The sequence below is a fragment of the Mastigoproctus giganteus genome, chromosome 1 (genome assembly GCF_048544385.1).
Source record: "Mastigoproctus giganteus isolate SK-2022 chromosome 1, ASM4854438v1, whole genome shotgun sequence".
NCBI classification, from domain to species: Eukaryota; Metazoa; Arthropoda; class Arachnida; order Uropygi; family Thelyphonidae; genus Mastigoproctus; species Mastigoproctus giganteus.
The window spans coordinates 222,319,574-222,344,190 of NC_143575.1; the positions used below are offsets into that span (position 1 = coordinate 222,319,574).

Here is a 24,617-nt window from a genome sequence, read left to right on the forward strand (position 1 = left end):
ATTATTAATTTTCAAGCAGCCACAACTGCAATTTTCTTAAAATCATACATGTAATTATTATAAAAAATGTGAAGTAGGTGAAATTGTAAAGGAAGCTATGATTGCTGTTGTGAATTTTTTTTCTCCCCAAAATGGCAAAAATCAATTAGTTATTACAAGCCCTTCACCAAAATATAATAGTTTTAAATGCATGTCTCTTTAAAGGTAAAGCACACTTATGTTAGATGTAACACCATTTTGCAATAATAAACACAAGGATTGTGTTATTAAAATTTTATCAACCAAATGCCTTCGTGCAAGTGTAACATAATTTTCATATAGAATTTGTGACACTACAAAAGTTTCTAACAGATTGATAAGCAGATCAGTAAAGAAATTTGAATTAATAAATAATGCAAAAATAAGCAGAAATCAGTTTAGAAGGATAGTTGTATAGTGGTGTAGATAATGTTTAAAGTACACACATTGATCAAAAATGATTAATACTTTTATATGCAGAAGTAGCAACATAAAAAAAAAGAAGGCTTCTGATCTCAGCTGACCAGTATTGTTTTTTATTATAAAAACTGCCATTTATTTTTTATTTTATTTTTTTTTGTAGAATTTAAAATGGCATTTTAGCAGGATGTATATTAAAAACTCCTGATATTCATGAGGATTATGTTCTGGAAATCAAATGCAAATATTAAGACCAAAGCCTTAAGGTAAAAATAATAATAATAATTACACATAACCACCATGCCCATTATAACAGAAATAAAATATAAACATTATGAATATGTTTTATATTTTATTATGAATAAAAAAAATAATTAACACACCAATGAGAAAGACACTGAAAAGATTACAAGGATGGCTTGCTACAGGAGCATGGATTAGAAATGTGGAGATTCATGTTCTTTCCAGGATCCTATCTGCAGACATATAGTGATGAAAAAAGATTCATTATGGGTATTTGCAGCCTTATTTTGTTGAAAATCTCTGGTTTCCTATTAAGAGGCCATAAGAGTCTCTAGTACTCTCAAAATTTTAGACTACACTCTCTCAAAGCATCCCTTTGAAATACCTTGTCAGCCAGAGCCTTAGACACGTCCAAAATTTGTGCCTTAAGTGATAGCTGAGGCTTTTGAATCACATCACCTTCTTTTACCTTGCTTTCTTTAAAGCCATCAAAACCCTCTGCAGCATACATTCCAAGGATATGGTATGATTTTTTGAGATCCCTTTATATTTTTCACACAGTCAGAGATGTACTTTTTCCAACAATTTACATAGAGAAACTGCTCTCCACTGGTTAAGAATTCTTGCAAATGTATGGCAGGTGTAATATGACTTAAATGTTACAATGAAAACCTGATCCACTGGTTAGATCAAGGTCTCATATATACTTCTGCAGCATAGCTAAATTGAAACGATATGTATACTGGAAATGTAATGTAAACTTGTAGGAAAACAACTCATGGATAATTTAAGCCACAAATGTTAAATAAGTATACCATACAATTGCAGCACATGAATAATCAGAACTGCTAATATCAGGGGTTTAGTAATACTTGCTACATGCCTATATTTTTACCAGATAAATACTGTACATAATTTATTCCACCTTTCATAGTTGTAAATTATGTGCTGTATGTTTTCTTAATAATTTTTTTATTACACCTCCCTTTTCCCACTTTTTGGCTTTTCATCCGACACTGCTCCACTTTTTTTTTTTTTTTTTCAAAAAACATACATAAAAGATACAAAGAGAAAAATTATAGTATATGCTGTTGGTGAAGATATATTATCTGTAATTCAAACACCCACCCACTTGAAAGGTTAGGTGGTGGGATAAATTATGGTTGCTGGATAAGTGGTATCTGGTAAACTCCTCCTGCATGGCCAGAAAATTCCAAACAAACAGTTTGACCTTTTGTAACTCTAGTAAATCAAAACAAAATCAGAAAATACTGTGTTATCATTTAGAGAAAAATTGGTGGGGAAAGGTATATGGAATTTTAAAATGCAAGGTCAAAAGACCTCAAATTATTAATCATTTAATAATGTTTTCATTAAAATCTGTTAAAATATAGAGAAGCTATGATAATTTAAAAATAGGAAGTGATTTATCAGCCACACTCTACAGCCCAAAAAAGTCCACAACCTCACAGTTACATGTAACTAAACTTAGGCATGGCCACTCTCAAAGCACTCTTCTTGACCAGTAATGTACATTTGCCATTACTGGTACAATTGCTGGTAGCAGTTCTGCAATTATTCTGGTTGCATGGAAAACATCCTGAGCTGTATCAATAACCTCTTGTTCACTGCAGAAGCGATAGCCTTGACATAATTTCATTTTCAGGAAAACAAAAAAATTAAAAAAAAAAAAAAAAAAAAATGCATGGCGAGGTGAGTAAGGGGGATGCAGTATTACAACTGTATTGCTCTTGTTACTCAGGAAATGAGCAGTGTGCAGGTACACACTGCTCATTTCCTGAGCTTCTGTTCAGGAAACTTCTGTTCCTTCAGTGCTCGCCATTCTGGATGCTTCTGTTGAGCTGCCTCTTACATCCAGTACATCTATAAGAATCTTTCTTTATTCATGGTGGCACTTGTGATTCATGTTTTATTTGTAGGTTTATAGAGAAAACATCAAACATCGTTGGTGGCGATGATGGGACAATGGATTATTATCAGATTGTCATATGCTTATTGCATTAACTGTTGGCAAGCATCTGAGGCACCCACATACTGATCAATGTATGTATTTAAATCACTGATTAAAATTCCACGACTGCTTCTATATGAAATGTTTAAAGCTTCTACAAGCTTATCAACAATCATTCAGCAATTCTTAATTGTCAAGCTCTTTCAATTTTTTTGGAGTATGCAAGCAGCACGGTTACCATCTACTAAACTTTCTCTTCTCTTTGAATCTATGATGTCATTCAAACAGTATAAGAATGAAAATTTTCTGTATAAACCTGATGCTTCATCTCCAGTATTTCAGAAGTAGGTTCGCCTAAATGTATAAGAATGAAAATTTTCCGTATAAACCTGATGCTTCATCTCCAGTATTCCAGAAGTAGGTTCCCCTAAATGTTATATATCTGAATTAACAAATTTTTATGTATATGTAGATGCAGGCTGAAACTTTCAATATGAATGCATCATATATTAACTACAGCATGCTAGGAGCCACTTTTCCATCAGAAAAGCATCTTCCAGACTGGCTACTTAGTGTTAAAACATAGTTTTCCATCAAAGAAGTAGCAACTATGTTTTAGCAGTATGTAGCCAGGATGTGGATAATATGCATCTGGAAATATGTCAGAAACAGATAATCCAGCCTGCATGTTCACCAAATTTGTTGCTCACTGAATACATTTGGTATATTATGGGATGTTCACTGACCTCCGCCTCTCAGCTTATACTACCACTGTTGCCCAACTCACAACACAAGTTCAAGAAACCTAGCGTGTTCACTAAGATGACATTTATTACCTTCTTAATTTCTTACTATGATGGTTGACTGCTTGTGCTACTGTTCCTGGAGGCCTTCATATTGATGTGCACCACATTTTTGTAGGTAAATACTGCTGAATTGATATCAAACTTGATCATTTCCTGTCTACAGTGATATCTATCATACCACTTGTTTTAAACTCAACTCAAAACATAAACTCCTTCTTTGTGGGACAATTTCAATGATAAGCAATTTATATAGCCCAGATAAAACAAAATGTACATAATAGCATTTGATAGTGGAATGCTATCTTTATCAAGTGATAAAATTCATGTATGGGAATGTCCTCATATAAGCAGGACATAATATTGTGATAATAGATATAGAGTTTAAAAGGATTACAGGAGCAATGAAAGATAGATGATAATAATCAAATCATTAACTAACTAACCCATCAGGTTCCTTGACTACTTTTCTTGTGCCTTTCGTTTAGGTATGTATATATGTACATACTGACACCTAGTTGCTACTGTTTTCTACGGGGGAAAACATATATCTATGATTGCTACTTGCAGGATGCTTATACGTGTATAATGAACACTGTAGCTCTATCTGCTGGGTGTCCCCTAATTTTTTTTTATGGTATAACATCTTTTAAATATAATATTTCACACAGTGCCCCAGTGCTTATTGGGCACAAGTCTAAATTATTTCTGATTAATTTTTCAAAACTCTTCACATTTTTGGCACTGAGGTCACTAGCATAGACACGAGTATCGGTTTACTTTCTTCCTTATACATGGTCTTATCGCATCATATTGGTTTGCCTCGTATTGGGTGAGTTAGTTTCTTGTCACTTTCTCTTACTACTTTTACATATATGTCCAGCATGGATGGGAAATCGCACTCCCGGATAATCCGTGCTCGAACTTTATATTCTTCAGTCTTATACTGTTCACTTTCCTAAAACTATCACTTTTCCACACTCTTGGCTATTAGTGTAATACAAGGGCAGGAGTATCTATTTCTATCCTATTTAAACTATCCAATTTCGTCTCCTGTTAGCTAAACTGCTATACTGTTGCTTATAAACACTATAATACAAATAGGTTTTATACACATTTCTGACATTAGCCTTTGTCTTCTCTCAACAATGGTTTTTTTATTTTAGTTTCTTTGTTCATTTATGTTTATAACTATTTTCGGGTCCTCTGTCGTGTTAATCTTAAATTACATGGCAGCAGTCTATATATCCTCTCTTATAGCTTTAACTTTACATTATTCTTCATTATTTCTTTTTTTTTTTCCCTCTCTCTCTCTCCTATACTATATTTTGATGCAATTCTATTTTGACATGGCACGGCATGACTGTTAGAAACAGAGGACAATATAATCACGTATACATCGCATATAATAATATAAGTTATTTCTTTATGTATTATTTCCCCCCCACCCTTCGTTTCTCTTTTCTTTCTTCTTTCACACTTTTTACTTATCTCTCTCTCTTATCTCTACAACTTTTATTTACTTACTTTATATATATACACACCGATGAGTTAAAACACTATGACCAGCGAGTTGTTATGCAAATCAAAGCAATTGCAGGTGAACTACGGCATGTATGCACAGGTCTGGACATGGTAAAAAAAAAAAACACCTGATACTGAGCTCCGTTAATCAGTGTTACTCTTGTTCTTCAGATGGGAGAGACAGCGGACTTAGGCGAGTTTGACAAAGGCCAAATTATAATGGCTAGACGACTGGGTCAGAGCATATTCGAAACAGCACGGCTGGTGGGGTGCTCACGGTCAGCCATGGTTAGTATCTACCGAAAGTAGGCCAAGGATAGAAAACCCACAAACCGCTGGTGAGGTGTTGGATGACTACAGCTCATCGATGCTCAAGGTGAGCGAAAGCTCTCCTGGGTGGTACATGGCAACAGAAGGGTGACTGTGGTGCAACTCGTTGGTAATTGGAATGCTGGTGATGGGAGCAATGTGTCACAACACACAATACATCAAACCTTGCTGAAAATGGGGCTGCGTAGCCGCAGGCCGCTCCACGCTAATCACAGTTCACCGACGACAGCACCTATAATGGGCACGCGGACATCGAAACTGGACCTTGAGTGATTGGAAGAAGGTCGTCTGGTCCGATGAATCACATTTCCTGTTGCATCGTGTGGATGGCCGGGTACATGTGCGTTGTTTACCTGGGGAAGTGATGGCACCTGGATGCACCGTGGGACAAAAACAAGCCAGTGGCGGCGGTGTCATGTTTTGGGGGATGTTCTGCTGGGATACCCTGGGTACAGTCATTCATGTGCCGGGCACTCTGACGTCTACCATCTACCTAAACATCAACCAACAAGCGAGTGGTGAAACCCTCCCTGGACAAATCAGAAGAACAGGACGAAATCAGACAAGGAGCCACTGGCAAGGGAAAAACAAGAGGTACACTAGTGAAAAACTAGACCGGGAAATGAGGAGTAACAGTGAAGCAAGAGATTGACAGGAACCAAGTAAAACCACAGAAGAGCAAAAAAGAAGGGGAAAAAAACTCCCTGCCATAGACTGGACCTAATTGAACCGGAGATGGCAAAATAAGCAACGGAACATATACCGGAATTACTACTAAAACTATTCAATTGCTGCCTGGAAGCAGGTAAATTTCCACTACGGTGGAAAAAGGCAAATTTAAAACTACTCCTAAAAACCCAACAAGGCCATCGGAGATACCTAGTTCCTACAGACCCACAGTTCTGCTATCAACCCTTAGTAAAATATACGAAAGGCCGTTACATACCAGAATCACAAGGCATTATAACGAAGTAAATCCTAACATGACAAAGCAATACGGATTTATTCCTGGCAAATCCACTATCAAAGCAATACAGAATCTCCTCTCTAGAGCCACCCATTGTCAAAGGAAATACTTCCTCGTCACTGCAGTGGATTTTGCCGGGGAGTTCAACACCCTCTGGTGGCCAAATGTCTTGGTGAGACTCAGAGATGCCAACCTTCCATTGAATCTTTACAATAGCATGAAGGATTACCTGGCTGATAGAGCAGTGCAAGTCAAGTTACCACACCATATAAATGCCTCAGTCGCCCAGTCCGCAGGGGCTGCCCCAAGGGTTCTGACTGCAGATCCTCCCTAGAAATGCAAGTAAATGATGACCTGCAAAAGCTGCTACATTGGACGAAGCTACACTTGCTCAAATTAGTACCTGACAAGACAAAATCAGTGCTGCTAAATTGTATGCTAGACTAAAGGAGACCACCACAAATTAAGATTGAGAACAAAACAGTTAAACTGTGTGAACAGATCAAATACTTAGGAATAATCTTGGACAGAAAATTAAATTTCAAGCCACACCTAGAATATATTAAACATAAGATAAGAAGATATGCGGCCCTTGTCGTTAGAGTGATCCGCATGGGCTGGGGACTCAGCCGTACTACCCTGTCCTCTACTACAAAGCTCTCTTCACCCCTGCCATCGCGTATGGCTCCCCTGTCTGGTATGTGAGGGTGGGTCTAGAAGTGAATAAAAGGATCCTCGAAACCATTCAGAGGACCATCCTCCTTACCATGACGAGAGCAACCAGAATGACCAGCACGGCTGCTCTCCAGGTCCTGGCAGGGGTTCTTCCCCTGAACCTCAAGGTTACCTGCTGTGGTCTGCTCTACCATCTTGCTAGAAGCACATCGGCTACAATGTATGACCTCACCACTGACATCACTAATGACCATAACTGTGAAAAGAGAAGAATCACTGACCACCTCATCCAGATTTGGCAGAGGAGATGGAGTGGCACAGAAAAAGGCACAGTGACTAGAAGATTCCTCCCCACTGTCACCAAACTTTATCCCAAGGCACCAGCGTGGTTTCACCCTGGTCCTGTAAGGAGGAAGCTGCCACCTTACTCCTTATAGGACACGGCCCATTTAAAGCTAAGCTTCACCAACTTGACATCATAGATAACGCAGACTGTCCCTGTGGCAACCCAGAATCCTGGTGACACGTTTGACTGGGATCTGTATGACGACCTATGACTACGCCTAATAATGGCAATCCAATATATACCAGACAACCAAGAACCCAGACTGTTAGACACTCAAGAAGACTACAAGGCACTCAGTCAATATGCCCAGGATCTATTTTCCAGAAGGAAAACAAGGAAAACAATACACCAAAGGCAACCCAACTAGGACTGCAGGAGGTCAAACGAACGTGACACACATATAAAACTTACCATAATGTATGAAGCTATTCTGCAGCACCCACTCTGTGATACCCAATTTGAAGACCAATCCAAAATTCCCACGCCTGAAAGTAAACAGAAGAAAACTCCAATTCACTGCATGACAAAGGCCTGATAATAAAAATTACAGAATCAGACCTCAGCTTGCCAGGACAAGACCTTGTTCGTTGAGTCAGTGGTGACATCACTGGACCTGACACCACCATTTGGACTACAGCGGAGATATAAATAGGTGATATAACCTATTGGCAACCCAAAACCACACTCCTTTGTGCAGACCTGTGTTTTTTTTCCCTATTTCCTAGGGAGGGAAGAGGAGAGTTTTTTTTTTTTTATCTCCCCTTCCCTCCTTGGCCCCATATTTTTACTCTGGTGGGACATGGGCATGCCCCACTGAAAATGGGGGGGGGGATCACCTTCCTATTTCACCTCCCAGCTTTCACCCTCCTCTCCCAATACTTTCTCTTGTACAGCGACTGCCCCACATGTCCAAATTTATATCACATCAAATTTTGCCCGACCTTTTAGGCTCCCTAGAAATAGTTCTTTCAGTGTAAAACCCCACGCAGCACTTTCTAAATGCAATTTTACCTAAATCAAGCACAATCGCTCCAACCTTTATTTTAGGTCTTAGGCACCAAAATAAATCCCAGGAAAGTAAGTGGCAGGACCTGCCAGAGTATAATTAGTCTCTTGGTACACCCGGCCGGCTTCCCTGTCGCTAGGTATGGTAACGCCGGGTCTCACTAAGGGCCTGGCGGCCAACAGGCTGGATGAACAATGGGAACAACAAACTACATACCACATGACCCATACAGTATTTTTAAACTTCTGGCATAGACAGGGTACTGTCGCTCGATACATAAAACATATGCGGAGATGGGAGAAATCCCCAGAGCCGCCCGAACCTCAACATATCTATACCAAACATCATTGCTGACCAGGTACACCCTTTCATGGCAACGGTCTTTCCCCCTGGCGGTGCCGTCTTTGAGCAGAATAACGCACCATGCCACACCACTCGGATTGTTCGAGACTGATTCGTGGAACACGAGGAAGACTTCCAGGTACTGCCCTGGCCGCCAAATTCCCTAGACATCAATCCCATCAAACATCTGTGGTTTGTGTTGGAATAGCAACTCCGATCTGTGGTGTCTCACAGGAGTTAAATGATCTGCTGATTATGTGTTGGTACCAGATACCACAAGACATTTATAAATCTTGTAGCGTCCATGTCTTGCTGGGTACAAGCTGTTTTGGCTGCAGGTGGAGGACCAACATCATATTAGGTAGGTGGTCATAATGGTTTGGCTCATTGGTGTACATTTGTACAATGTTGAGGAGGATAACAACCTTGTCTCAGCATTATATTTGTCTCACTTCTCTACCTATTTGTATTTTTTTTTGATATTATCCATACCCATTCTTAAGCGTAACCTTTGGATCCCAAATATATTCCTCTATTAACCCCTTCATGGATTATCCCAAGATATCTTGTTTTTAGTTTTAAAAGTTATTTGGAACTACACGAAATATCTTGGGATACAATAATACCTGAAGCGAACAATAAGACCTCCAAATTTAGGACTGAAATGTATTTTCGCTGGCATTTATCTGGCTAATTGTGCATTAGACAGGTAAATCCCAAGTTTTCTCAGGATTTTCTTATGCCTGGCTTTCATTTTACTTATATTTTACAGCAATGTCAGAACAGTAGCACACGTTCCTGCGCCGCCAGTAAGCAAAATATAATTTGCTGTCCTAACTGCAGAATATTGAACCCACGAAAATAATTCACAAAAACAATATCGAAAAATATTTCGGCGCCCTCTTGAACTGCCGCCCATAAGTGACGCTTACCTTGCCTGTCCACTTGTGGTGGCCGTGTGTCAGAATGTAGTTAGTTCGCGATTACTACTTGTGGCAGGAGGCTACTGCTTGTGTGTTCCACTTGATTTTTTAAATTTATTTATATAATGAGTAATGAAGACTTTTTCTGTGCCTTTCTTTTAGCTCAAGCACTAATTTATTAAAAAAAAAAAATCTGTATAATTTGCACACTTTTTGATGTACACAAGATAACTCGGGATAACAAGATAACAAATGGGTTAATTACTCGATCGGTTACGGCACATTTTCCGGAAAAAAATGTTCCGGGAAGCGGTTAATCTCTCTCTATTCCCCACCCCTTAACAATCAATTAATAAGACAATGGTTAGGCCACATCTTGAATACTGCATATAGGTTTGGAAGCCTCATTTCAGGAAGGATGTGGATCTGTTGGAATGGATGTAGAGAAGAGAAAAGATCAGCGAGGCAAACAAAAGGGCACACTTACCAAGAAAGACTTCAGTTCTGCAAAAGAAACTAGGCAAAGCTTTAAGCATTTCTGATTGAGGTGTTTAAGGCTTTAAATGATTAAGTAAACTAAATGCTGATGGCATACTTTCTCTTACCTAGACAACACACGAGGGGATATAAATTTAAATTGAAAAAGGATGCTTACAAGATAGATTTTTAAAAATTTGCTTTCAGACAGATGGAAGTTTGTGTCCACAATTAACTACCTGTTGTGGAAGTGGATAGTTTGAATAAATTTAAGAACTAGACAAACTATTATAGAGGATGGACAGATGATGTGGGAAGTTTTTTTTGCTGATGCTTGCATCATTTGCCGCCACTACTAATACTAAATTTTTCAATTTACCCTATTAAATCCTTTTCCAAATCCACAAAAGAATAAAACTTCTTATTCATCTTTCCATCAAAATTATCATTGTCTGTCACATCCCTCTCCTATCATTTTGCCCATTCTTTCACTCAACCTTTTGATTATTACCAACATCACCTTTATTGAATAGGAATCTAACTAATTGCTCTGAAATCCTTATATTTGTCATATTTGATTACATTTCCTTTTTTCTCTACAGGAATCATAATAATAGTCATAAAATTCTTTGGCCATTACCCCCCTTCTCATATAACTATATACAGCAATACCTCGCTTAGCACGGCTTCAAACAGCACGGGTTTCACTATAATACGGTTTTCAATTAAGTTTAAGTCAAATTAACTGTACATATTAAAACTCATTCGTACCGTGAAATATATGCTGCGTTGTCATAGCCTAGGTATGCATACATATATGCTGTGGTGGCAACTTTATTGTCTCACATGCACATGTGCCAATAGCTCCCCTCAGGCAGTCAGCAGTAAAGTACAACAGTGTTTAGTATTCTTAATTCCATCCTGACAAGACGACGTGATAGCTTTTCAAACTTTTCATTTCACAATTTATTTTTTATCCCTTTAAATACGATTGAAAATATATTTGCATCTTGGCTAGAAATCACTGTCAACAACATGCATTCTGTTTGGCAGCATATTTTGTCCCATTTGGCAAATGATTTTACTGGTTTTGAATTGCAAGTTCAGACAATTGCCGAAGACATTGTGAAGATTGGAAAAGACTTGGGATTCGAAACTTTGGAAACTGCCAACATATGTGACTGTACTGACTCACATGCAAATGACTTAGATGATGCAACTCTTCTTGAAATTGATGAGCAAACTGCATATGAAGAAGTGGAAAACAATTCTAAAGTGGATAACACTGAAGTGCTCCAAAAGAATTTTCAACAGAAGAATTGGAGAACGTTTTTCAGTTGGTTTCCATGGTCTGCAAGGCAATTATGAATGGAGATCTGAATGTTGACATAGGATTTGATGCTACAAAGACTTGTATGCTGAGAAAAAGAAGAGACAATATCACCAGACTTCATTATTGAAATACCTAAATAAACAATAAAGCTTTTTTACCTTTTCATTAATAAAATTTTTGCAATATTTTTTTATTTTAAATCCTTTTAATTGGCTATCAAGTGTAAATTGTTTATAGACTGTTTCTCTGGTATGCATTCAATTAAGACCCATCATAATTATACCTCAATCAGCACGGTTTCACATAACAGTTTCGGTACCAATTATCAGTGCTATGCGGGGAATTGCTGTACATATTTTTGTTGCTCCAATATTTCCATTGGTATCCCATTGATATGGACTGCCTTACCCTCCTTTATTTTCCTTAATATGGCTGTAACCTCTATTTTAATTATCATTAGACTCATTAGACTCAATTCATTCAATCTCAATCACAACCTTATCCTTTCTTCCATCTCTCCATACTCAATCTGTCTATTCAGTACAGTACGTTATTTTTCCCCCAATTGCCTTCTATCTTGGTTTATTCTTAAATTCATTATTTAAAAATATGACTCTTTCAAACATTAAATCATATCTTCCTTTATTTCAATGCTCTCTATTTTCCTACAGTGCTCCCTTGACAAGTCTTCTCTTGCTTAATCTGTTCTTCTTCACAATCTATTATTATACACTGCTTGACAAAATTAACAGAACACACAGAAAACATGGTTTAACCCATGCAGCTTTCAATGAAGTAGGACAAAATTAGATATGGTGGTATGCCATAGAATAATGATGAAATCAATTACAGTCAATATAAGATGCTTGAAAATATGGTCACATGACAGCAGTATGGTGTATGATCCCCCCTCATTGGCTAAACAGGACTGACAGTGGTGAACCATGCTGAATATCAGGTTGTCTAAGATTCTGTGGCAACAAATCCCACTCTTCCACCAGCACATACCTTAGCTCACCAAGTGACCGAGGATTGGCTGTTGGAGTGCAATGCAATGGCAAAGGGCATCCCACACATGTTCAATCAGATTTAAGTCTGGTGATCGTGCTGGCCACTGCAGTTGTTGAATATGTTCAGTTTCAAGATATTCTTTCACCACTAGAACTCTGTTGCAGTGGTATTGTTGTGCATGAAAAGAATCTTGACCAAATGCACCAATATTAAGTCGCACATAGGGTTTGAGGATCTGTTTTTGGTACCTCTGTGCAGTTATGGTATCCCTATCAAAAACATGAAGCAGGGTGCAGCTGTTGATAATTATTCCATCCCACGAAAATGCCTCCACTGTAAGCGTCCCTTTCCCTGGTGTTGGAAGGATGGTACCAGATTCCTCATTGTCTTCCAGATGAAATAATGTCTACAAAATGTTTGTAGGCTAAAATGGAACTCATCAGAGAACTGAACTGTACTCCACTTGTCAGGGCTCCAAGTCACATATTCATGGCATCAGTTTCGGCGAGTTCTGCAGTAGTTTGGGGTTAAACCATTGGCTAAAACAAACCAATGCCTTCATTGCGTAGAGTCCACTTGAATTGAGCCTTCTTAACACAGCCCAGCTGGAAATGTTTTTACCTGTGGCTGCAGCAACCTCAAGAGGCAGTTGATGATCATCGTATTGTTCCATCATGCTGTTAGATAGCAGTCTGTTCTGGTTGACATACCCTCAGGCGACCTTGGTTAACTCTTCTTGTAATGGCTCCTGTCTCCTGAAACTGCTTCCATAGTGCAAAGATGAAACTGTGTGACACATTCCAACGTGCCGCCTGGAACTGTCCGGCTTCAAGTTGTCTAATGGCCTGCCATCTCAAATACTCATTTAAATGACGGTGACTTGCTAGTATTGGAGATATGTCTATCCCACTGAGCAAGCCAAAAAACAGGAATGAAAAGATGTAGTCACAACCCATTTTTATATGCATTATTATTTTTTATTTATTTTATTTTTTATTTTTTGGTAGTTGTTGGCGCATCAGCTTCTGTGACCATATTGCACCTCTCAAGGTTTTTGCAGTACTTTGATCCAAGCCCGAGGCGGGAATCGAACCCGCGACCTTTGGGTTGCCGGGCAGGTACTTTACCCACTCGGCTAGCCCGGTCGGCTTTTATATGCATAAATAATTTGTATAATGTGCAGCTCTGTAAGGTAGTAGATTGATTTCTATTGGATACTCAGAATTTGCATGCCAGAATGCCTATTATATCAAATATTTGCCTTCAGCAACGCTGTTCACAATAAAATATTCATGAAAAACATTTTGTTCTGTTAATTTTGTCAAGCGGTGTATTCTCGATATCTCTTTTTACCTCCTGATGTGTTCACATTATTCCATTATGTTTCATTTATTCCCTTATCAGTTCCACCATCATAGTTCCACCCTAGGTTCTTTTTTATATCCTATTACCTTCTCACTGACCTCAATAACCTTATTTTAATCCAGTTCCTATATTAATGTTTTCACTTTCAACCTTATCTTAATTCAATCTTCCTTTCAAATTTTTTCTCATCCCTTCTATATTCTGTCTGCTATTTTTCTTTGCCTTCTCAATGTTCATGGCGCAAATTAAATATACGAATATGTCACACACAAAGTGATTCAACACACTTTTGTATTAAATATGTAGATTAGCATATATAAAATATAGAATAAAGAAGGGTTTATCTTTTGTTAACTGCATGTTTGGTTTCTCTTAGATCTTATCTGTTTAAACATTTTTATGTCCACTCTTTTAGTTAAGAGGGAAAAAAAATAAACTTGTAATTTTGTACCATTAATTTCTCCAGCCAAAGGATGCAAAATTCACTTCCCCATTTTCCTTGTTTACTTCTAGCTTACTGCAAAATCTCTTTTTATAAATGGTTTCTCATTGCCAGGAAGAGATTTTGTTTAGTCATTCTTCCTCCAGTGTGGAATCCCCAAACAATTGCTTGGCTGAGCTTGAAGCCCTTCACATCTATGATGCAGACCAAACAAGGGAGTTAGGATTCACCCTATATTTGATGAAGTCTTGAAAATTGATATTAACTACTGGAAGGGAAAAAGGGAGGTAGTGTTAGCGACAGGTCAATTGCCTGACATACCTTCTTCACATCATTTCATTCAAATCATTCAATTACTCCCTGAAGAATGTTATCCATGGAACCAGTTGTTCCATGGATAACATTCTTCAGGGAGTAATTGAATGATTGACAAGACCATACATGTACTCCAGCCATGCATAGTAGTGCTGTGTTTGCACAAGGACATTTCCATACACTGGTTTTATCGGCATTACATATTTATTCTTGTATTACATTTTAAATATATATAGATTTTATTTTTTATAGATATATAATTATTATATTTTTTAAGACAATGATTTTATTTTTTGCTGATTTTAAAGTAAAGATATTTTAAGCAGTTGGCCAGTGTTTGTGCAAGAATTAATATGTATTCCATTCTTGACTTCTAAGGAAGACTTTTTCATCCCTTTAAAAACATTTCTATAAGAAACTGAGTCACAATGTTACACACTAACCTTGTATTTGTTCAGAAGTATAATGACACAATATTTTATCTTTGGTCAGAAAAAATTCAGTTTTGGAAACAAGAAATGAGCCACATGAGGAATTTAATAATCTATGCTAATCCTCTAATTTGATATTTCCTACTGATTTTGAATACAAATAATATAAACTTATTCGACATGGTTATTTTTAAGTCAACTTCTTATGGTGCTGTTTCTAGTGAAGGGGAAGATATTCAGTCACATTACCAACCTATAAAAGCGTGCACAAAACCACAAAGTTTGATAAGAATGTACTTTGAACAACTCATGAAGGGATGAGAAACAAAATCTTATTTACTAATTTTCAAGGTTCATTCTGGTTGTTAGGTCACATAATGAATATGAATGACATCACAAGTATAACATACATTAGTATAAATTGGCAGCAATCCAAGTGGGAACATATGTGACAGTGAAAATGGCATTTTCTTTACAGGAGCAGCATGCCATCTCAGATTTTTGCATGTGAGTGAGTGAAACATGTCAACCAAGACTGAAAACCAGTTGTTCCATGGATAACATTGCCTGTACTAAGACAACAGTTACTGAAGTTTCTATAATATCATTTGGCATATCTGTTGGCTCTATGTATGTAATTCAGCAAGAAGATCTCAAAATGAGCAAATCTTCAGCAAAATGGGTAACTAGGAATAAAAAGATGGTTATTTAAACTTGTTCAAACCAGTGTTTATGCAAGATGCTGAAATGATTGGTGCTTTCCTTCCTATATATATATATATCACTAATTTATGGATTGAATAGTAGGGGTCCTTATTCAATCCAGAGACAAAGTACTATTCTCTCCAAAAGAATTGCATTTCTTCACCACTGGCAAAGAAATTTTGTGCCAGTGCAAGTTCAGAAAAAATGAAGATTGTAATTTTTGGAGATGCTGATGGTATCATTCTTGCACGCTGCATTCCTAATGGCATTACAGTTACAAGAGACAGATAACTAGTGGTCCTGAAAGAAAAATTCCTCCCAGATTTGCTCAGAAATGTCTACATTTCATGAATCATTTGGACTTCTGTTATGACAATATCCCTCTCAATCATGCTGCCCAGCTGTAAGAATTTAAGAAAAACAACTATGGATTCATCTTATATTCTTCATACTCACCAGAATTTTCTACATGCCATCTATATCTCTGTTGAGAAGAATGCTTGGAAATATAAACAGAATCATTAAACATACCTCAGACTATGCAAAATGGAACCAATGTATAAGAAAATTGTATGCTGATAATATCCAAAAGCAACTGAATGCAATGCTTCAAATTCTAGAAAACCTAGTGCACTCTGAAAGTTACCATATCTATCCCATCACTGAATTTAAGTTTCTGGTCTTTCACTTCTGGGAAACTGCTGATGGAAAAAGTATTCAAATGTAAACACAAGGGAAATGTGGTAGGTGTGTATTTGGACTGGTATCAATGGGATATTAGAACATGGCCTTAATAAAGTGGTTGGTCAGTGTATGTACTTATCAGAATAAGGTTCAGTGTATACAATGTTATGCTGTAACATTATAGAGTGGCTCATATGTGGTTATATAATCAGACATACCTTTATATTGCACCTTCTTTTCTGCTCGGCATTAATATGACAAACTCTTCTATGTTCTTTATATTGAATCCTTTCTTCATCTGACTTTGGTCTAAAAGGTTTGGCTGGAGATTGTGTCTGAAATTTCAAAAATAATACATAACATAATACAAACTGTAAACTTTTTTTTTTTTTTTTTTGTATTGGTACTTTTATAGGTTGTTGAAAAGATTAATGGGTATAATCATTGGATCAAGCAAATAAACACATATATCATTAAAACAAACAAGTATTTGTTCAACAGAGAACAATATCACATGAAAGTTAATTTCACTTAAATTTGCAATAATGTCTATGTTCATTTATCATAATTTAATTCAAAAAGGAGTCTTTCTGCCTTGCCCTTAGCTCAGGTAAAATCTTTCTTTAATGGACTATAATGGACTTTAATGGACTTAGGCATGCAAAAGCATCACTACCTGTCTAGAGCCGAAACCCTAATTCCACTAAATATCTTTGGGATGAAGTGTAATGTGGCAATGACAGAAAATTATTCCAAATGCAGCATGGGAATTATTAGCAATTTCAAAAGAAGCCTATCAAGAACATTTTCAGAAGTTGCAGAAATATTGAAATCAGTGTCTATAGTGTCAAGGAAGCTGCTTTAAAGGAAAGCCATCTGAATAGTCAGACTTCTTAATTTCCCAAATATTAGTTCATGTCTCCCAAACTTTCTGATCACACCTTGTATAACTACACCACCTTCATATCTGTAGATTCTGCCTTTATCATCATAATCATTATCCTATCATTAACATATTCAACATATTCCCATTACTTCCTTATTCAACAATAACTCAATGCCATTTCTCCCCTCTCTTCTCTGCTAGTATAACTTTTCAATTCTTTCTTTTGCTTACTTTTCATCATACTTCTATTTCTTTTTCCCTTACTCTTCATCATAGCTCTATTTCTTTTTCCCTTACTCTTCATCATAGCTCTATTTCTTTTCCCCTTACTCTTCTCGGTACCTCATATTTAACCCTATCACCCTTTAACTCTGGTCTGTGCTTGTTAACAGTGCCTCCGTAGCCAGGTGGGAAGGAACAGTAGTGCATATTACATGCTTCTTGATTCGACCGGGGTTCGAGCCCGTCACCACCAAATACGGAAGATGCGGAACGGTCAGGGAATGACCACTGCATATCCCAGAGCAATATGGCCTTAGTTGCTAATGCTCCTAAAAACCAAAAAACAACAACAACAAACAACAGCTTGTTAACAGGAAAGACTACTTCAACAAGGATGGAATATATTTAAATAAAAAGGGTGCAAGAATATTTGCTGATGCTATCGAGACAGTGTTACATGGGTTGGAAAACTGCTAGCTTGGGTGGATACACAAAACTAATAGATTAACAAAGGCAACAGGCAGATGTGAAAGTTATTCTCGCACGCTTCTATTGGAACGAGCAGCAGCCTGGAAAGCAAGGTGCCGAGGATTTCAAGGGTACTGGGAATCATCATGGAACAAGTAAATACAAGGGCTATGTCAGGGTAACTAAGAGTAAGAACAGGTGCACATGTGCTTGCATGTACATCGAAGTTAGGAGCATAGTGAATAAGGTTGATGAATTTGAAGTGCTGATCAAGACATCAAATGTGGACATTGTTGGGATATTGGAGACAAGCAGTGGGAAAACAAAAATAAAGAGTAGGAATGTGATATAGGCCAAATGACTCCAATGAGTAAAATGAACAACTGTACAGTGAAATAGAGTGGACCAATAAACCAGAATAGCTTATAATGGAGATTTTAACTTTGCAGATATTGCCTGGAACTTCTGGGTTACTCACTCACACACTAGTAAGATTTTGTAGATTTATTGGATGACTGTTTTTCTACAGCAGCATGTTAGAGAGAAAACAAGTGAGAGCAATACTCTTGATCTGATTAGTGGCAGCGAATTCTTAATGCATTAAGGATCGGCAGATAAAAGGACCAGTAGGTGTGTTGTGATCACAGTGTACTGATGTGGAATTTACTTAAAGATGTAACTACCACCAAGGGTAAAGTGAAAGGTTTTTGCTTTCGTAAAGGAGACTACACTGGCCTCAGACAGTTTTTAAATTCTATACAGTGGGACCAACTGATGACGTTACCATCAGCCAATTGTAAATGGGAAGCATTAAAGGTTTAGGCCTAAATGGATGTCAGAAGAACTAATGAGACTTGTGGTAGAGAAGAAAAATGCATGGGATACATAAATTATTGGGCAAAACAGAAGCCTATGGCAGATATAAGCTAGACTGTAATCAAGTCACAAAGGTTAGGCAAACGAAAGCAAATTATGAGGAATCTTTGGCAAAGGATGCAAAAGAAAAACAGCAAAGACTTTTTTACTTATATAAACTCTAGAAGGAAAGGAATAAATCAAATCGGTACACTTGATATTGATGATTCAACTCTTGATGATCCTGCTCAGGTTGCTAACAAACTGAATGGGTATTTTGCATCTACATTTCACACATTAGGAATTCTTTAGTGAAGTGGAAAAGAAATTGTTGCAGTTAAACATAAAAAAGGTGCCGGGGTGGATGGGAACTATCCAATTATATCAAGAGAGGCAGCAAAGGTGGTAAGCAAACTTTTAGCCATAATTAAGAGAGCATCTTTGGATACAGGGGTGGTCCCTATAGACTAGAAATGTCCCAATTTACAAAGGTGGATCAGAAAGTGACATGAGTATTTTAAAGACCTGTTAGCTTAATTTCCATTCCAGGGAAAACAATGGAGGCACTGGTTAAAGAAGTAATGCAAGATCATCTAGACAAGACTGCAGTTGTAATTTATACACAGCATGGGTTTGTTAAGGGGAAATCTTTTCTGACCAATTTAGATACTACAATGTGGTCACAAAGGAACTGGATGCAAAAAATAATTTTGATATCAGGATTTTAGGAAAGCTTTTGATACTGTTGCACACAAATGACTACAGTACAAATTGGAGCAGTGTGGCATTAAGGGCAAGTTGCTGCTATGGATAAAGAGATGGTTGAGTGGGAGAAGACAGAGTGGCAATAATGGATACTGTTCTTCATGGACTAATGTTATTAGTGGAGTCTCCCAGGGTTTGGTGTTGGGCCGTTTGCTGTTTTCTATATTTATCAATGATAATGGCATATCAAGCTTAATGTTCAAGTTTGTAGATGATACAAAGGTTGGCAGGGTGGTTAATGACAGTTTGCTACTGCAACAACAGGATCTAGAAAATTTAGGCAGATGGGCAGAGAATTGGCAACTGAAGTTTAAAATTGAGAAATGCAAAGTGGTGCATATGGATAGCTTGTTAGTTTGTTTGTTTGTTATTTGGTTTTTAGGAGCATTAGCAACTAAGGCCATATTGCTCCGGGATATGCGGTGGTCATTCCATGACCTTCCCGCATCCCCCGTATTTGGTGGTGACGGACTCGAACCCCAGTCTAATCAAGAAGCGTGTGCTGCGCATTGCTGCTCCTTCCCACCTGGCTACGGAGGCGCCTGCATATGGATAGCAGTATCCTCAGAGTAACGTATTCAACTGTGTGGTACTACGCTCAGGGTAGTGGAGAATGCAAAAGACCTGTGAGTAATTGTGCAGTCAGATATGAAGTTCTCTGGGCAGTGCAGATAGGCTGTCAGGACAGCTCATGGTTTTTTTTTTAAAATCTGACTGCACAGTTACTCACAAGTCTTTTTCATTCTCCACTACCCTGAGTGTAGTACCACGTGCAGCAGTTTTGCTAGCAGGGATAAGGAGGTGATTATACCACTGTATAAGGCAATGGTCAGGCCACATCTTGTACTGCATACAGGTCTGGAGGCTTTGTTTTAGGAAGGATGTTGAATTGCTGGAATGAGTACAGAGAAGAGAAATGAGATTGGTGAGGGGAACAAAGAGTGCTTTTACCAAGAGAGGCTTTGGTTCTGCAAATTGCAGTGTCAGTAGCCTAGACTCTTGCGAGGTGATCTGGCTGAGGTGTTTAAGGCTCTGAATGGTTTGAGAAAGCTCAATGCTGATGGGATTCTTCTTCTTGCTCAGACTACACATGAGAGGACATAAATTCAAATTGAGGAAGGATGGTTGCAGAATAGATGTGCAGAAGTTTTGCCTTTATCCAGAGAGTGGTTGATTGCTAAAAAAACTTAAATCTGTTGTTGTGGTAGTTGATAAATTCATTCATTAAATAAATTCAAGGAAAAAGTAGACAAACTATTGGAGAGAAATGATAGGTGAGATGGAAGTGCCCCCCCCCCCCCCGATTCTGTATAAGCATGCTTCCTTGCATCATATGCCACTGCTAATGCTAACTCACACGAACATCTCAAATTCCTTCAATTCTTTTGATATCCTCCTTCCTTAGTGCCCATGTCTGTCTCATAAAGCATGATGCTCCACACCAAATATCATTTGTCTAAACTCTTGCTTAATATCCATTCATGACATCTTGAATAACTTGATATCCATCATTATGGTAAATATCTACTTCCTTCTCTTCTGAAATACATTTTACCCATTGCAGCTATAGTCCTAATGTCCTGATATTTCTTCTCCCATCTTGTTAGCAGACTAATAAATTATCTGTATTTATTGACTTGTAATATCCTCATAGTACAGAATTTAGGCAGTCTTTTCAGAAGCTTCACTCTCTCAGATTGGAAGGTTGCCATCATCCAAATTTTCCTGTTCTACAAAAAATGGATATTATACAAATACTGTTAAATGAACAGGTGTAAAAAGCTGGCTTGATCTTGATTTTCAGTACAAATATGGACCGGGACCTATCGATTCTTTTGATTTATTGAGTTTTAAAGACTTATTAAAAATAGTAAATATATATGATGAAGAAAAATATTTGGCAAGTGGTTATACTCACATTGGTTTCGGAAGATGGATTTCCCAGAGCAGGTGATGAACTGCTAGGTACTGGACCTAAGATAAAGTGATATGTATAAAGAAGAGAATAGATTATGGGGGAGGAGACCAAAATTCGTATCTGTCATGATAAATTTGACTGAATTTTTTGAAGACTTATTAAAAATAGTAAATATATTAAGGAATTATCACATAGAGAAGTTAAGATAATACCTTATGGTTTCCTTACACACAAATGCAATATTTTACCCCTTTAATTTTATCACTTTCTGACTGTTTATCCCACACTCACCTAACTTGAGGATTAAACAATACAGTAAACCCCCGCTATTCGCGGTATCTGTATTCGCGGTTTTGCATATTCGCGATTGCCGATTTAATATAAAATGAAACCTAAAAAAATGTGAATTTAAAGCACCATGAATATTTTCCTCCATAAAAAAACATGGGCGTGGCTAAAATTATCTTTCCCGGTCAAAACAGTGCTCAGTGGGTGGGGGGAGAGGGGGTGACAAAATCGCGAGCGTGGATGTTTCTCGCTAATCCTTGTTCAGTATGTGTTATGCGCTTGTCATGGAAGGTTTCTTCGTTTGCTTTTAATTTATATGCTTATAAATTCAATAAATTTATAAATTGATGCTTACAAAAGTGATAAATCTACCGTTTTGCAGTGTAAAACAGACTTTTTCGAGTGTTAACGGAAGAAAGTGACTTTATTGTGGGCAAGTTCTTTCTAACCCCTACAAAAATATGGCTACGAATAACAAGAGAAATGCGAAAATATCAAAGAAGGTGATGACATTAGCGAATAAAATTGAGTTATTAGATAAAATTTCTAATGGTGAAAGTGTCTCCTCAGTGGCAAAACATTATAAAATCAATGAGTCAACGGTACGATCAATCAAAAAATCCGCCGTAGTGTCCGTGAAAACGCGCTAATTGCTTAAATAATTTGCTCTGTAACTCGCGATGTTAAATTAGAAAAAATGGAAAAGGCTTTAAATCTGTGGATAGAAGACCGAACTCAAAATAAAATTCTGTTAAGTTCACTCATCATTCTTGAAAAGGCAAAACTCCTTTATCAACACTTTAGTGAAACTGATGATAGCACTGGCGGGATAAGTTTTTTTTGCTAGCAAAGGCACTGGTTTGAAATTTCTAATAAATATTACATTTAATATTAAATTGTTTCTTATTTTCATTTCGATGCTATATGCTTGCATTTCACTATGTACTGTCTATGTACACAGTCATATTATGAAGGTACATCTAATACATACATACATAGAATTTTAGACTAGTTTTTCTTATATATTTCATACTTTAGAACAGAACCCCTTTATTACTATGGGAGCCATAACTCAGTATTCGCGTTTTTGGTATTCGCGACATTTCTCAGGAACGTAACCCCTGCGAATAGTGGGGGTTTACTGTACTAGGTTCATGCATTTCCATTAACTTATTACACATGATACATGCTCTCTCGCTCGCTCTCTCTCTCTCTCTCTCTCTCTCTCTCTCTCTCTCAGGAATGAACCTGGTGTATTTCAATCAATCTGCCCATAGTCTATATAAAGATAGTCACACACACACACACACACACACACACACACACACACACACACACACACACACACACACACACACACACACACACACACACACAGTGAACAAAGGATAGAATAAATTTCCTGAAAGTTTTGTGATTACAGTTATGCAATAAGAAGCTGGTTCCACACCAAATTTTTTAATATCTACTTTTTTTTCCACATTATACAGTGGACTAACTATAATTCAGTTGAATAGAGATGAAAAACATTGAGTTAATGAAAATTTGATTTATCTTATTTTCAGTAAACCCTTTGATACTGCATCGCTGATGCAGCATAAGTCTCAGGCTTCCTTGCTCCATATGGCTAATAATAATAAGAGTGGAATCCCCCCCCCAATCAGGGAGAAATAATATAAGAGCAATAATAATAATAATATGTACAACTGTTATATAAATGCAAGGAACTGCATTTATCAATGTTATCATAGAATACCATACCTTTTGGGAAGCACCAAACTCAAGGTAGTTGATAAGGAAAATGATATACGTAGTAGAAGTAGTAGTGGCATGTGATGCAAGAAAGCAAGTGTATGAGCTTATGCAGCATCAGCCAAAAATAAAAAAAAATATATTAAATAAAAAATTACAAAACAAATCCTACTAGGTGCATGAAATTCCCTGAGCTGTGCACACAGGCTGCTAGAAAAGCTCACGGGATTCTGTCAATGATATATACAGGAACTTGGACAATTGAGACAGAAAGGTGATTATCTAATTGTATAAAGCAATGGTTAGGCCACCGCTTCTTATAATGACCTAATGAATTTACTATAATGCTGTATACAGGTTTGGAAACCTCATTTTAGGAAGGACATAGCTCTGTTGGAAAGGCTGCAGAGAAAGGCAACAAAATTAGTTAGAAGCACAAAAGGTTATTCGTACCAAGAAAGACTGGGATTCTGTAAAATTGCAGTCTCCGGAAACTAAACACTGAAATTTACAGAACTCTTAGGGCACCTGTGTGGTGACCTAACTGAAGTATATAAGGCTTTGAAAGGGTTAAGGAAACTGAATGTTGATAGTATCTTTACTTTCTCAGACAGCATATACAAGGGATACAAATTTGATAAAGGACAGTTGCAGTTGTTATGGTAGAATCTGGCTCAAGGCAACTTAGATTTGAATACATTTCATACATTTGAATTTGTTTAAAAAAATAAAAATAAAAAAAATTCAGAGATTTGCTTCTTTACCTGTAATGCTGTTGGGAGACAAAAGTTCTTGCTCAAAAGGAAACTGAAAGAAGTGTGTCGGGAACTGTTGAATAAGCTACATTCAATGAGTATATGCTTTACTGTAAGTGGTTGCAAGCAGTGTGTGTGCACAGCAGAGGATCATTTCCTGTAAGAAGAAAGTGATGTGCGAGGTAAGTACGACCTATTTAGTTGTTTGTTTGTTTTTAGTTAGCTGTTGGCGCATCGGCTTCTATGGCCATAATGCACCTCCAAGATTTTTGCAGTACTCTGATCCAAGCCCGAGGCGGGATTCGAACCCGCGACCTTTTGGGTTGCCAGGTAGGCACTTTACCTACCCGGCTACCTATTTAGGTTCTGGCTAGTA

General features: G+C 37.4%; 1 protein-coding gene across 2 annotated transcripts in view; it reads right to left on the bottom strand.

Annotated features, from left to right (window-relative positions):
* The window catches only part of Mondo (MLX interacting protein mondo), a 289,601-nt gene that overhangs the window by 72,375 nt on the left and 192,609 nt on the right, over positions 1-24,617 (bottom strand). For both annotated transcript variants that reach the window (XM_090376144.1, XM_090376138.1), the window contains exons 12-13: positions 21,447-21,502; positions 16,551-16,667 (exon numbers count right to left, since the gene is read on the bottom strand). In XM_090376144.1, coding sequence (XP_090232270.1) covers positions 16,551-16,667; positions 21,447-21,502 — 173 coding nt within the window. The remainder of the gene's footprint in view (positions 1-16,550; positions 16,668-21,446; positions 21,503-24,617) is intronic.